Source organism: Oncorhynchus masou, chromosome 12, assembly GCF_036934945.1.
Source record: "Oncorhynchus masou masou isolate Uvic2021 chromosome 12, UVic_Omas_1.1, whole genome shotgun sequence".
Taxonomy (NCBI): domain Eukaryota; kingdom Metazoa; phylum Chordata; class Actinopteri; order Salmoniformes; family Salmonidae; genus Oncorhynchus; species Oncorhynchus masou.
The window spans coordinates 1,170,634-1,183,700 of NC_088223.1; the positions used below are offsets into that span (position 1 = coordinate 1,170,634).

Sequence of the window (13,067 nt, forward strand, 5' to 3'; positions counted from 1 at the left end):
CATGGAGCTCCCTACTACACTAGAGAGAAGGTGTAACCATGGAGCTCTCTACTACACCAGAGAGAGAAGTTTTAACCATGGAGCTCCCTACTACACGAGAGAGAAGGTGTAACCATGGAGCTCTCTACTACACCAGAGAGAGAAGGTGTAACCATGGATCTCCCTACTACACCAGAGAGAGAAGGTGTAACCATGGATCTCCCTACTACACCAGAGAGAGAAGGTGTAACCATGGATCTCCCTACTACACCAGAGAGAGAAGGTGTAACCATGGAGCTCCCTACTACACCAGAGAGAGAAGGTGTAACCATGGAGCTCCCTACTACACTAGAGAGAGAAGGTGTAACCATGGAGCTCTCTACTACACCAGAGAGAGAAGTTTTAACCATGGAGCTCCCTACTACACCAGAGAGAGAAGGTGTAACCATGGATCTCCCTACTACACCAGAGAGAGAAGGTGTAACCATGGAGCTCCCTACTACACCAGAGAGAGAAGGTGTAACCATGGAGCTCCCTACTACACCAGAGAGAAGGTGTAACCATGGAGCTCCCTACTACACCAGAGAGAGAAGGTGTAACCATGTAGCTCCCTACTACACCAGAGAGAGAAGGTGTAACCATGGAGCTCCCTACTACACCAGAGAGAAGGTGTAACCATGTATCTCCCAGCTTGTGTTTTACAGTGAGATACTCACTACCAGTCTCTGTTGTATATGTGGTCTAGAACAGAGAAAAACCTTGCAGTAGGTGATGGTGTTGAACATCTTGTTAACTGTGTTAGCGCGTTCTCAACAAACACTCTATTCTACCTGGTCCACAGATGTAATTTAATCTGAACCACCCTTTAACTGGAATAGGATATGGAAAAATGTGATTTTGGCATCCTGTAATCCGAACCATCAACATATACATTTTAAGTTTGTTCACAGAATGTATTTAACACCAAGGAAATATTGTATGAGGAAATTGTCACTGTGTCCCCTGAATCAGATCGGCACATTCCTCCATATGATGTGGGAGTGTCTTGAAGAATAATCGCAGCTAAAGCCCAACACACACAAACCAGTTACAGATATTTATTTAGACTTGTATTATGTTCTTTGATTCCAGGCCCACGGGGAAGGTGTGTGTGTGTGTGGGGGGGGGGGGGGTCTGGTCATTGTGGGGGAGGGAGGGGGCGATTGGAGGGAATCTACTGGTTGAATCAAGGGATGGATGGGTTGGAGGGGCACTGATACGTTTCTGGGTGGGATGGGAAGGGGTGGGAGGCATGCTTTCTTCGGGTCTTTTAACGTTGAGAACCATGGTGAACTTTGCTGTAGGAGATGGTCTAGAACATGGAGAACCATGGAGAACCTTGCTGTAGGAGATGGCCTAAAACATGGAGAACCATAGAGAACCTTGCTGTAGGAGATGTCTAGAACCTGGAGAACCTTGCTGTAGGAGATGGTCCAGACCGTGGAGAACCATAGAGAACCTTGCTGTAGGAGATGGTCTAGAACATGGAGAACCATAGAGAACATTGCTGTAGGAGATGGTCTAGAACATAGAACCTTGCTGTAGGAGATGGTCTAGAACATAGAGAACCTTGCTGTAGGAGATGTTCTAGAACATAGAGAACCTTGCTGTATGAGATGGTCTAGAACATAGAGAACCTTGCTGTAGGAGATGGTCAAGAACATAGAGAACCTTGCTGTAGGACATGTTCTAGAACATAGAAAACCTTGCTGTAGGAGATGGTGTTGAACATCTCACTGATCTCGTCAGGCTGGTTGACTTCCTCCTCTTTCCGGGACAGAGGATGAGATGAGGCCAGGGCGTCCACAGCAAACACCTTGTGGACATCATTCAGGATGGTCTGCTCTTTCTAGGGAGAGAGAGGAAGAGTGATCAGTCTTACTGTACTCTATATGATCAGATTATCCTCCTGTAAGAGTGATCAGTCTTACTGGACTCTATATGATCAGATTATCCTCCTGTAAGAGTGATCAGTCTTACTGGACTCTATATGATCAGATTATCCTCCTGTAAGAGTGATCAGTCTTACTGGACTCTATATGATCAGATTATCCTCCTGTAAGAGTGATCAGTCTTACTGGACTCTATATGATCAGATGAATCCTCCTGTAAGAGTGATCAGTCTTACTGGACTCTATATGATCAGATGAATCCTCCTGTAAGAGTGATCAGTCTTACTGGACTCTATATGATCAGATTATCCTCCTGTAAGAGTGATCAGTCTTACTGTACTCTATATGATCAGATTAATCCTCCTGTAAGAGTGATCAGTCTTACTGGACTCTATATGATCAGATTATCCTCCTGTGAGGGTGACCAGTCTTACGATGTTCCACGTGGGTTCAGCGTAGTCAGCTCCTAGATACTCCACGTAGCTGGCAAAGCCCTCGTTCAGCCACAGGTCATTCCACCATCTCAGAGTCACCAGGTTCCCAAACCACTGTGGACACAGGATCATGTCTCACTTCGGGAACAATCACATCCAAAATGGCCGTCTGTTCCCGATGAAGCAGTGCATTACCTTTCGCCAGCTCTGACCAATATTAATAATTAGGTGGGTACTTGTATTGGTCCTATTTAACACATATACAAGTACGTATTAATACAAAGGTATGAATTGAAAATGTGTTTTTCGTATTTCATTATAAATTTACCACCTGTTGTATTCGCTGCTTGTGACCAAAACATTTGGTACCCCAACTCACCCTGAGACACCCTAGGAGAATGTGATCAAGGCCAAGGTCTGCCATAGTCAACAGTGATCCTGGGGAAATTAGAATTAAGTGGCTTTTTTAAGGGCACATCAACAGATTTTTCACCTTGTTAACTTGGGGATTTGGACTACAGACCTTTCGGTTACTGGCCAAACACTAACCGCAAGGCTACCTGCCGGTTACTAGCCCAACACTCTCACCACTAGGCTACCTGCCGGTTACGAGTCCAACGCTCTAACCATTAGGCTACCTGCCGGTTACTAGCCCACCACTCTAACCGGTAGGCTACCTGCCGGTTACTAGCCCAACACTCTAACCCCTAGGCTACCTGCCGGTAACTAGCCCAACACTCTAACCACTAGGCTATCGGCTGGTTACTACCCCAACAATCTAACAACTAGGAAACCTGCCGGTTACTTGCCCAGCACTCTAACCGGTAGGCTACCTGCTGGTTACTAGCCCAATGCTCCAACCGCTATGCTACCTGCCGGTTACTAGTCCAACGCTCTAACCGCTATGCTACCTGCCAGTTACTAGTCCAACGCTCTAACCACTAGGCTACCTGCTGGTTACTAGCCCAACACTCTAGACACTAGGCTACCTGTTGGTTACAAGCCCAACACTCTAACCACTAGGCTCCCTGCTGGTTAATAGCCCAACACTCTAACCGCTAGGCTACCTGCCGGTTACTAGCCCAACACTCTAACCCCTAGGCTACCTGCCGGTAACTAGCCCAACACTCTAACCCCTATGCTACCTGCCGGTAACTAGCCCAACACTCTAACCCCTAGGCTACCTGCCGGTAACTAGCCCAACACTAACAACTAGGCTATCGGCTGGTTACTACCCCAACACTCTAACCACTAGGCTCCCTGCCGGTTACTTGTCCAACGCTCTAACCGCTATGCTCCCTGCCGGTTACTAGTCCAACGCTCTAACCACTAGGCTACCTGCTGGTTACTAGTCCAACGCTCTAACCACTAGGCTCCCTGCCGGTTACTAGTCCAACGCTCTAACCACTAGGCTACCTGCTGGTTGCTAGCCCAACGTTCTAACCGCTATGCTCCCTGCCGGTTACTAGCCCAAAGTTCTAACCACTAGTCCACCTGCCGGTTACTTGTCCAACGCTCTAACCGCTATGCTACCTGCCGGTTACTAGTCCAACGCTCTAACCACCAAGCTCCCTGCCGGTTACTTGTCCAACGCTCTAACCACTAGGCTACCTGCTGGTTACTAGCCCAAAGTTCTAACCACGAGTCCACCTGCTGGTTACCAGCCCAACGCTCTAACCACTAGGCTACCTGCCAGTTACTAGCCCAACGCTCTAACCGCTAGGCTACCTGCCAGTTACTAGCCCAACGCTCTAACCCCTAGGCTACCTGCCGGTAACTAGCCCAACACTCTAACCCCTAGGCTACCTGCCGGTAACTAACCCAACACTAACCACTAGGCTATCGGCTGGTTACTACCCCAACACTCTAACAACTAGGAAACCTGCCGGTTACTAGCCCAGCACTCTAACCGGTAGGCTACCTGCTGGTTACTAGCCCAATGCTCCAACCGCTATGCTACCTGCCGGTTACTAGTCCAACGCTCTAACCACTAGGCTCCCGGCCGGTTACTTGTCCAACGCTCTAACCGCTAGGCTACCTGCCAGTTACTTGTCCAACGCTCTAACCGCTATGCTACCTGCCGGTTACTAGTCCAACGCTCTAACCGCTAGGCTACCTGCCAGTTACTTGTCCAACGCTCTAACCGCTATGCTACCTGCCGGTTACTAGTCCAACGCTCTAACCACTAGGCTCCCTGCAGGTTACGCTCTAACCACTAGGCTACCTGCCAGTTAATAGTCCAACGCTCTAACCACTAGGCTCCCTGCAGGTTACGCTCTAACCACTAGGCTACCTGCCAGTTACTAGCCCAACGTTCTAACCAATGGGCTACCTGCCGGTTACTAGCCCAAAACTCTAACCAAAGATTTTTATATCTAAACCAAGATAGACCATAGCCCGTCGTTTCAAATGGGAACCAATTAGTCATTTTGGGCAGAACAAGCAAGGAGGTGGGCAGAGCCAAGCAGGAGCTTGCGAGATCCTATTGGCGCGTTCAAGCATGTATGCGCATATTTCCATTAGGGAACGCCTTCTCTGTGAAGTGCGTGTGCAATAACTCAATTTGCACTCCTTCTAAACAACACAACAAGTCTGCTAAACTTAGTCCACTCTGTTAGTAACATAATCTAGTTCTGTGAACAAAAAATTGTATTGAGATTAAATGTTTCATTGATGAGAAAATTAGCAGAATGTCTGGCCAAAATCCATCTCGTTCCATCTTCTCCCGGCAACTGGCAACTGGACTTCCTCATTACCTGGCGCTCATGTTGTGGACCTTAGTCATCCTCTCGAGCAATGTTTCTCCTTGCAGGATGTGATGTCATAGGTTGGACACTAGGTACATTAATATCATAGGTTGGACAGGCAGTACAGTGATGTCATAGGTTTGACAGGAAGTACAGGGATGTCATAGGTTGGACAGGAAGTACAGTGATGTCATAGAGAACACACTACCATATGAGCCAGTTCGTGAGCCACCACAGTCAAGACTCTCTCTTTGTTTCCAACTGAGGAGATGGCTGGATCGTACAGGAGGGCTGTCTCTCTGTAGGTGATCAGACCCCAGTTCTCCATGGCTCCAGCATTAAAGTCAGGCAGAGCTATCTGGTCTACAGGGGGAAAAGACAATAAAGGAGGCCTAAATGGTAGCCTATTCCCTTTATAGTGCACTACTTCTGACCAGAGCCTTAGTGCACTTTATAGGGAATAGGGAGCCATTTGGAACGTAGCCAACAATCTGTTGGTAGACTTAGTTTCACAGAGTATAATATAAGTGTAGGCCTACATGTGTACACATGCACTCATGGGGCTGAGGTCGGAATACAACACTGACTTACCTGACAGGCCTGAATACAACGCTGACTTACCTGACAGGTCTGCATGCAAAGCTAACTTACATGACAGGTCTGCATGCTAAGCTAACTTACCTGACAGGCCTGAATACAACGCTGACTTACCTGACAGGTCTGAATGCTAAGCTAACTTACCTGACAGGTCTGAATGCTAAGCTAACTTACATGACAGGTCTGAATGCTAAGCTAACTTACCTGACAGGTCTGAATGCTAAGCTAACTTACCTGACAGGTCTGCATGCAAAGCTAACTTACCTGACAGGTCTGCATGCAAAGCTAACTTACCTGACAGGTCTGAATGCTAAGCTAACTTACCTGACAGGCCTGAATACAACGCTGACTTACCTGACAGGTCTGCATGCAAAGCTAACTTACCTGACAGGTCTGAATGCTAAGCTAACTTACCTGACAGGTCTGAATGCTAAGCTAACTTACCTGACAGGCCTGAATACAACGCTGACTTACCTGACAGGTCTGAATGCTAAGCTAACTTACCTGACAGGTCTGCATGCAAAGCTAACTTACCTGACAGGTCTGAATGCTAAGCTAACTTACCTGACAGGTCTGCATGTAAAGCTAACTTACCTGACAGGTCTGAATGCTAAGCTAACTTACCTGACAGGCCTGAATACAAAGCTAACTTACCTGACAGGTCTGCATGCTAAGCTAACTTACATGACAGGTCTGAATGCTAAGCTAACTTACCTGACAGGTCTGAATGCTAAGCTAACTTACCTGACAGGTCTGCATGCAAAGCTAACTTACATGACAGGTCTGCATGCAAAGCTAACTTACCTGACAGGTCTGAATGCTAAGCTAACTTACCTGACAGGTCTGCATGCAAAGCTAACTTACCTGACAGGTCTGCATGTAAAGCTAACTTACCTGACAGGTCTGCATGCAAAGCTAACTTACCTGACAGGTCTGCATGCAAAGCTAACTTACATGACAGGTCTGAATGCTAAGCTAACTTACCTGACAGGTCTGAATGCTAAGCTAACTTACCTGACAGGTCTGAATGCTAAGCTAACTTACCTGACAGGTCTGCATGCAAAGCTAACTTACCTGACAGGTCTGCATGCAAAGCTAACTTACCTGACAGGTCTGAATGCTAAGCTAACTTACCTGACAGGTCTGCATGCAAAGCTAACTTACCTGACAGGTCTGCATGCAAAGCTAACTTACATGACAGGTCTGAATGCTAAGCTAACTTACATGACAGGTCTGAATGCTAAGCTAACTTACCTGACAGGTCTGAATGCTAAGCTAACTTACCTGACAGGTCTGCATGCAAAGCTAACTTACCTGACAGGTCTGCATGCAAAGCTAACTTACCTGACAGGTCTGAATGCTAAGCTAACTTAACTGACAGGTCTGAATGCAAAGCTAACTTACCTGACAGGTCTGCATGCAAAGCTAACTTACCTGACAGGTCTGAATGCTAAGCTAACTTAACTGACAGGTCTGAATGCTAAGCTAACTTACCTGACAGGCCTGAATACAACGCTGACTTACCTGACAGGTCTGCATGCAAAGCTAACTTACCTGACAGGTCTAAATGCTAAGCTAACTTACCTGACAGGTCTGAATGCTAAGCTAACTTACCTGACAGGCCTGAATACAAAGCCAACTTACCTGACAGGTCTGCATGCAAAGCTAACTTACCTGACAGGTCTGCATGCAAAGCTAACTTACCTGACAGGTCTGCATGCTAAGCTAACTTACATGACAGGTCTGAATGCTAAGCTAACTTACCTGACAGGTCTGAATGCTAAGCTAACTTACCTGACAGGTCTGCATGCAAAGCTAACTTACATGACAGGTCTGAATGCTAAGCTAACTTACCTGACAGGTCTGAATGCTAAGCTAACTTACCTGACAGGTCTGAATGCTAAGCTAACTTACCTGACAGGTCTGCATGCAAAGCTAACTTACCTGACAGGTCTGCATGCAAAGCTAACTTACCTGACAGGTCTGAATGCTAAGCTAACTTACCTGACAGGTCTGCATGCAAAGCTAACTTACCTGACAGGTCTGCATGCAAAGCTAACTTACATGACAGGTCTGAATGCTAAGCTAACTTACATGACAGGTCTGAATGCTAAGCTAACTTACCTGACAGGTCTGAATGCTAAGCTAACTTACCTGACAGGTCTGCATGCAAAGCTAACTTACCTGACAGGTCTGCATGCAAAGCTAACTTACCTGACAGGTCTGAATGCTAAGCTAACTTAACTGACAGGTCTGAATGCAAAGCTAACTTACCTGACAGGTCTGCATGCAAAGCTAACTTACCTGACAGGTCTGAATGCTAAGCTAACTTACATGACAGGTCTGCATGCAAAGCTAACTTACCTGACAGGTCTGAATGCTAAGCTAACTTACCTGACAGGTCTGCATGCAAAGCTAACTTACCTGACAGGTCTAAATGCTAAGATAACTTACCTGACTTGGACAGTGGGTAGCTGGCATTGTAGTATCGTTCAAAAAACTTGAGCATTGGTCCTGTAACATTGAGAGCATAGTTTGCGTGTCCCGCAGCTATAGCTTTCCTCCGAGCCCAGATACGGACCTGCAAACAATTAGTATCAACTATCAATCATGACTACAGTCTAACCACAGCAGTATCAGTCATCACTACAGTCTAACCACAGCAGTATCAGTCATCACTAGTCTAACCACAGCAGTATCAGTCATCACTAGTCTAACCACAGCAGTATCAGTCATCACTACAGTCTAACCACAGCAGTATCAGTCATGACTAGTCTAACCACAGCAGTATCAGTCATCACTACAGTCTAACCACAGCAGTATCAGTCATCACTACAGTCTAACCACAGCAGTATCAGTCATGACTAGTCTAACCACAGCAGTATCAGTCATCACTACAGTCTAACCACAGCAGTATCAGTCATCACTACAGTCTAACCACAGCAGTATCAGTCATCACTACAGTCTAACCACAGCAGTATCAGTCATCACTAGTCTAACCACAGCAGTATGAGTCATCACTAGTCTAACCACAGCAGTATCAGTCATCACTACAGTCTAACCACAGCAGTATGAGTCATCACTAGTCTAACCACAGCAGTATCAGTCATCACTACAGTCTAACCACAGCAGTATCAGTCATCACTAGTCTAACCACAGCAGTATCAGTCATCACTAGTCTAACCACAGCAGTATCAGTCATGACTAGTCTAACCACAGCAGTATCAGTCATGACTACAGTCTAACCACAGCAGTATCAGTCATCACTACAGTCTAACCACAGCAGTATCAGTCATCACTAGTCTAACCACAGCAGTATGAGTCATCACTAGTCTAACCACAGCAGTATCAGTCATGACTACAGTCTAACCACAGCAGTATCGGTCATCACTAGTCTAACCACAGCAGTATCAGTCATCACTACAGTCTAACCACAGCAGTATGAGTCATCACTAGTCTAACCACTGCAGTATCAGTCATCACTACAGTCTAACCACAGCAGTATCAGTCATCACTAGTCTAACCACAGCAGTATCAGTCATCACTAGTCTAACCACAGCAGTATCAGTCATCACTACAGTCTAACCACAGCAGTATCAGTCATGACTACAGTCTAACCACAGCAGTATCAGTCATCACTAGTCTAACCACAGCAGTATGAGTCATCACTAGTCTAACCACTGCAGTATCAGTCATCACTACAGTCTAACCACAGCAGTATCGGTCATCACTAGTCTAACCACAGCAGTATCAGTCATCACTAGTCTAACCACAGCAGTATCAGTCATCACTACAGTCTAACCACAGCAGTATCAGTCATGACTACAGTCTAACCACAGCAGTATCAGTCATCACTAGTCTAACCACAGCAGTATCAGTCATCACTAGTCTAACCACAGCAGTATCAGTCATCACTAGTCTAACCACAGCAGTATCAGTCATCACTACAGTCTAACCACAGCAGTATCAGTCATGACTACAGTCTAACCACAGCAGTATCAGTCATGAATCTGAATGAGAGGAAACTGTGGCACCCTATTACCTACAGTTGAAGTCGGACGTTTACATACACTTAGGTTGGAGTCATTAAAACTAGTTTTTCAACCACTCCACAAATGTCTTGTTAACAAACTATAGTTTTGGCAAGTCGGTGAGGACATCTACTTTGTGCCTGACACAAGTCATTTTTCCAACAATTGTTTACAGACAGATCATTTCACTTATAATTCACTGTATCACAATTCCCTTGGGTCAGAAGTGTATATACACTAAGTTGAATGTGCCTTTAAACAACTTGGAAAATTCCAGGAAATTGACATAATTTGAGTCAATTGGAGGTGTACCTGTGAATGTATTTCAAGGCCTACCTTTAAACTCAGTGCCTCTTTGTTTGACATCATGGGAAAATCAAAAGAAATCAGCCAAGACCTCAGAAAAGACATTGTAGACCTCCACAAGTCTGGTTCATCCTTGGGAGCAATTTCCAAATGCCTGAAGGAACCACGTTCATCTGTACAAACAATAGTACGCAAGTATAAACACCATGGGACCAAGCAGCCGTCATACCGCTCAGGAAGGAGACGCGTTCTGTCTCCTAGAGATGAACGTACTTTGGTGCTAAAAGTGCAAAGGACCTTGTGAAGATTCTGGAGGAAACAGGTACAAAAGTATCTATATCCACAGTAAAACGAGTCCTATATCGACATAACATGAAAGGCCGCTCAGCAAGGAAGAAGCCACTGCTCCAAAACCGCCACAAAAAAGCCAGACTACAGTCTGCAACTGAAAATGAGGACAAAGACCGTACTTTTTGAAGAAATATCCTCTGGTCTGATGAAACAAAAATAGAACTGCTTGGCCATAATGACCATCGTTATGTTTGGAGGAAAAAGGGGGAAGCTTGCAAGCCGAAGAACACCATCCCAACTGTGAAACACAGGGGTGGCAGCATCATGTTGTGGGGGTGCTTTGCTGCAGGAGAGACTGGTGCACTTCACAAAGTAGATGGCATCATGAGGCTGGAAAATTATGTGGATATATTGAAGCAACATCTCAAGACATCAGTCAGGAAGTTAAAGCTTGGTCGCAAATGGGTCTTCCAAATGAACAATGACCCCAAGCATACTTCCAAAGTTGTGGCAAAATGGCTTAAGGACAACAAAGTCAAGGTATTGGAGTGGCCATCACAAAGCCCTGACCTCAAACCTATAGAACATTTGTGGGCAAAACTGAAAAAGCGTGTGTGATCAAGGAGGCCTACAAACCTGACTCAGTTACACTAGCTCTGTCAGGAGGAATGGGCCAAAATTCACCAAACTTAATGTGGGAAGCTTGTGGAAGGCTACCCGAAATGTTTGACCCAAGCTAAACAACTATAAGGCAATGCTACCAAATACTAATTGAGTGAATGTAAACTTCTGTCCCACTGGGAATGTGATGAAAGAATTAAAAGCTGAAATAAATCATTCTCTCTACTATTATTCTAACATGTCACATTCTTAAAATAAAGTGATGCTCCTAACTGACCTAAGACAGGGAATGTTTACTAGGATTAAATGTCAGGAATTGTGAAAAACTGAGTTTAAATGTATTTGGCTAAGGTGTATGTAAACTTCTGACTTCAACTGTATATAGTGCACTGATATGGACCAAATTCCTATGTGGTGTACTATATAGGGAATAACCGGAGTGATGTGGTGTACTATATAGGGAATAACCAGAGTGATATGTGGTGTACTATATAGGGAATAACCAGAGTCCTCTGTGGTGTACTATATAGGGAATAACCAGAGTGATATGTGGTGTACTATATAGGGAATAACCAGAGTCCTCTGTGGTGTACTTTATAGGGAATAACCAGAGTGATATGTGGTGTACTATATAGGGAATAACCAGAGTGATATGTGGTGTACTATATAGGGAATAACCAGAGTCCTCTGTGGTGTACTATATAGGGAATAACCAGAGTGATATGTGGTGTACTATATAGGGAATAACCAGAGTGATATGTGGTGTACTATATAGGGAATAACCAGAGTCCTCTGTGGTGTACTATATAGGGAATAACCAGAGTGATATGTGGTGTACTATATAGGGAATAACCAGAGTGATATGTGGTGTACTATATAGGGAATAACCAGAGTGATATGTGGTGTACTATATAGGGAATAACCAGAGTGATATGTGGTGTACTATATAGGGAATAACCAGAGTGATATGTGGTGTACTATATAGGGAATAACCAGAGTGATATGTGGTGTACTATATAGGGAATAACCAGAGTGATATGTGGTGTACTATATAGGGAATAACCAGAGTGATATGTGGTGTACTATATAGGGAATAACCAGAGTGATATGTGGTGTACTATATAGGGAATAACCAGAGTGATATGTGGTGTACTTTATAGGGAATAACCAGAGTGATATGTGGTGTACTATATAGGGAATAACCAGGGCACTCTGTGGTGTACTTTATAGGGAATAACCAGAGTCCTCTGTGGTGTACTATATAGGGAATAACCAGGGCACTCTGTGGTGGATTGAATTACCAAAACATTGTTGTTCTCTATCGATCCAGTGATATGATCGAAGTCACTGACGATAAATGCCAGGAGGTATGTTGACATTCTTTTAGTTGGCTCAAATCTGGTCATGGTGACTTCAGTGCCGTCTATGGTGCTGTTGACGGTCTCTAAAACATTGGAGAGAGAGAAAAGAATGAAGGAAAAGAGAGGGGTGAGAGAGAGAGAGAGAGAGAGAGAGCGAGAGAGAGAGAGAGAGAGAGAGAGAGGAGAGGAGAGAGTGAGTGAGGGAGAGATAAAGAGAGGAGAGCAGAGAGAGTGAGGGAGAGAAGGAGAGGGAAGAGCAGAGAAAGAGAGAGGGAGAGAGACAGAAAAAGAGGGAGAGAGAGAGAGAGAGAGAGACAGGGAAAGTGTTACGTTACCAGACATGAACCATTAACAGCATTCTGTAGTTGATTTTCTCATTACATGTTGTCAAGCGTACTCATTCCTTCTGAGATGTCTTCAACTCCACAGTCCATGTATAGTAGCGCTGTACATATCAATAACAAGGCTACAGCCATGTTCTCCACCCTTCTGCCAAAGCCTGCACTTCCAGTCCAGGACTGAAAAGCTTTGAGATTGAAATAAGCATTGGCTAGAGGTATTTCCACCATTGGCTGGAGGAATTCCCACCATTGGCTGGAGGAATTCCCACCATTGGCTGGAGGTATTTCCACCATTGGCTGGAGGTATTTCCACCATTGGCTGGAGGAATTCCCACCATTGGCTGGAGGTATTCCCACCATTGGCTGGAGGTATTCCCACCATTGGCTGGAGGTATTCCCACCATTGGCTGGAGGTATTCCCACCATTG

General features: G+C 45.2%; 1 protein-coding gene across 3 annotated transcripts in view; it reads right to left on the bottom strand.

Moving 5' to 3' along the window:
* The window catches only part of LOC135549455 (aminopeptidase Ey-like), an 80,208-nt gene that overhangs the window by 36,942 nt on the left and 30,199 nt on the right, over positions 1-13,067 (bottom strand). For all 3 annotated transcript variants that reach the window (XM_064979436.1, XM_064979437.1, XM_064979438.1), the window contains exons 4-8: positions 12,239-12,381; positions 8,143-8,269; positions 5,300-5,454; positions 2,345-2,458; positions 1,724-1,867 (exon numbers count right to left, since the gene is read on the bottom strand). In XM_064979436.1, coding sequence (XP_064835508.1) covers positions 1,724-1,867; positions 2,345-2,458; positions 5,300-5,454; positions 8,143-8,269; positions 12,239-12,381 — 683 coding nt within the window. The remainder of the gene's footprint in view (positions 1-1,723; positions 1,868-2,344; positions 2,459-5,299; positions 5,455-8,142; positions 8,270-12,238; positions 12,382-13,067) is intronic.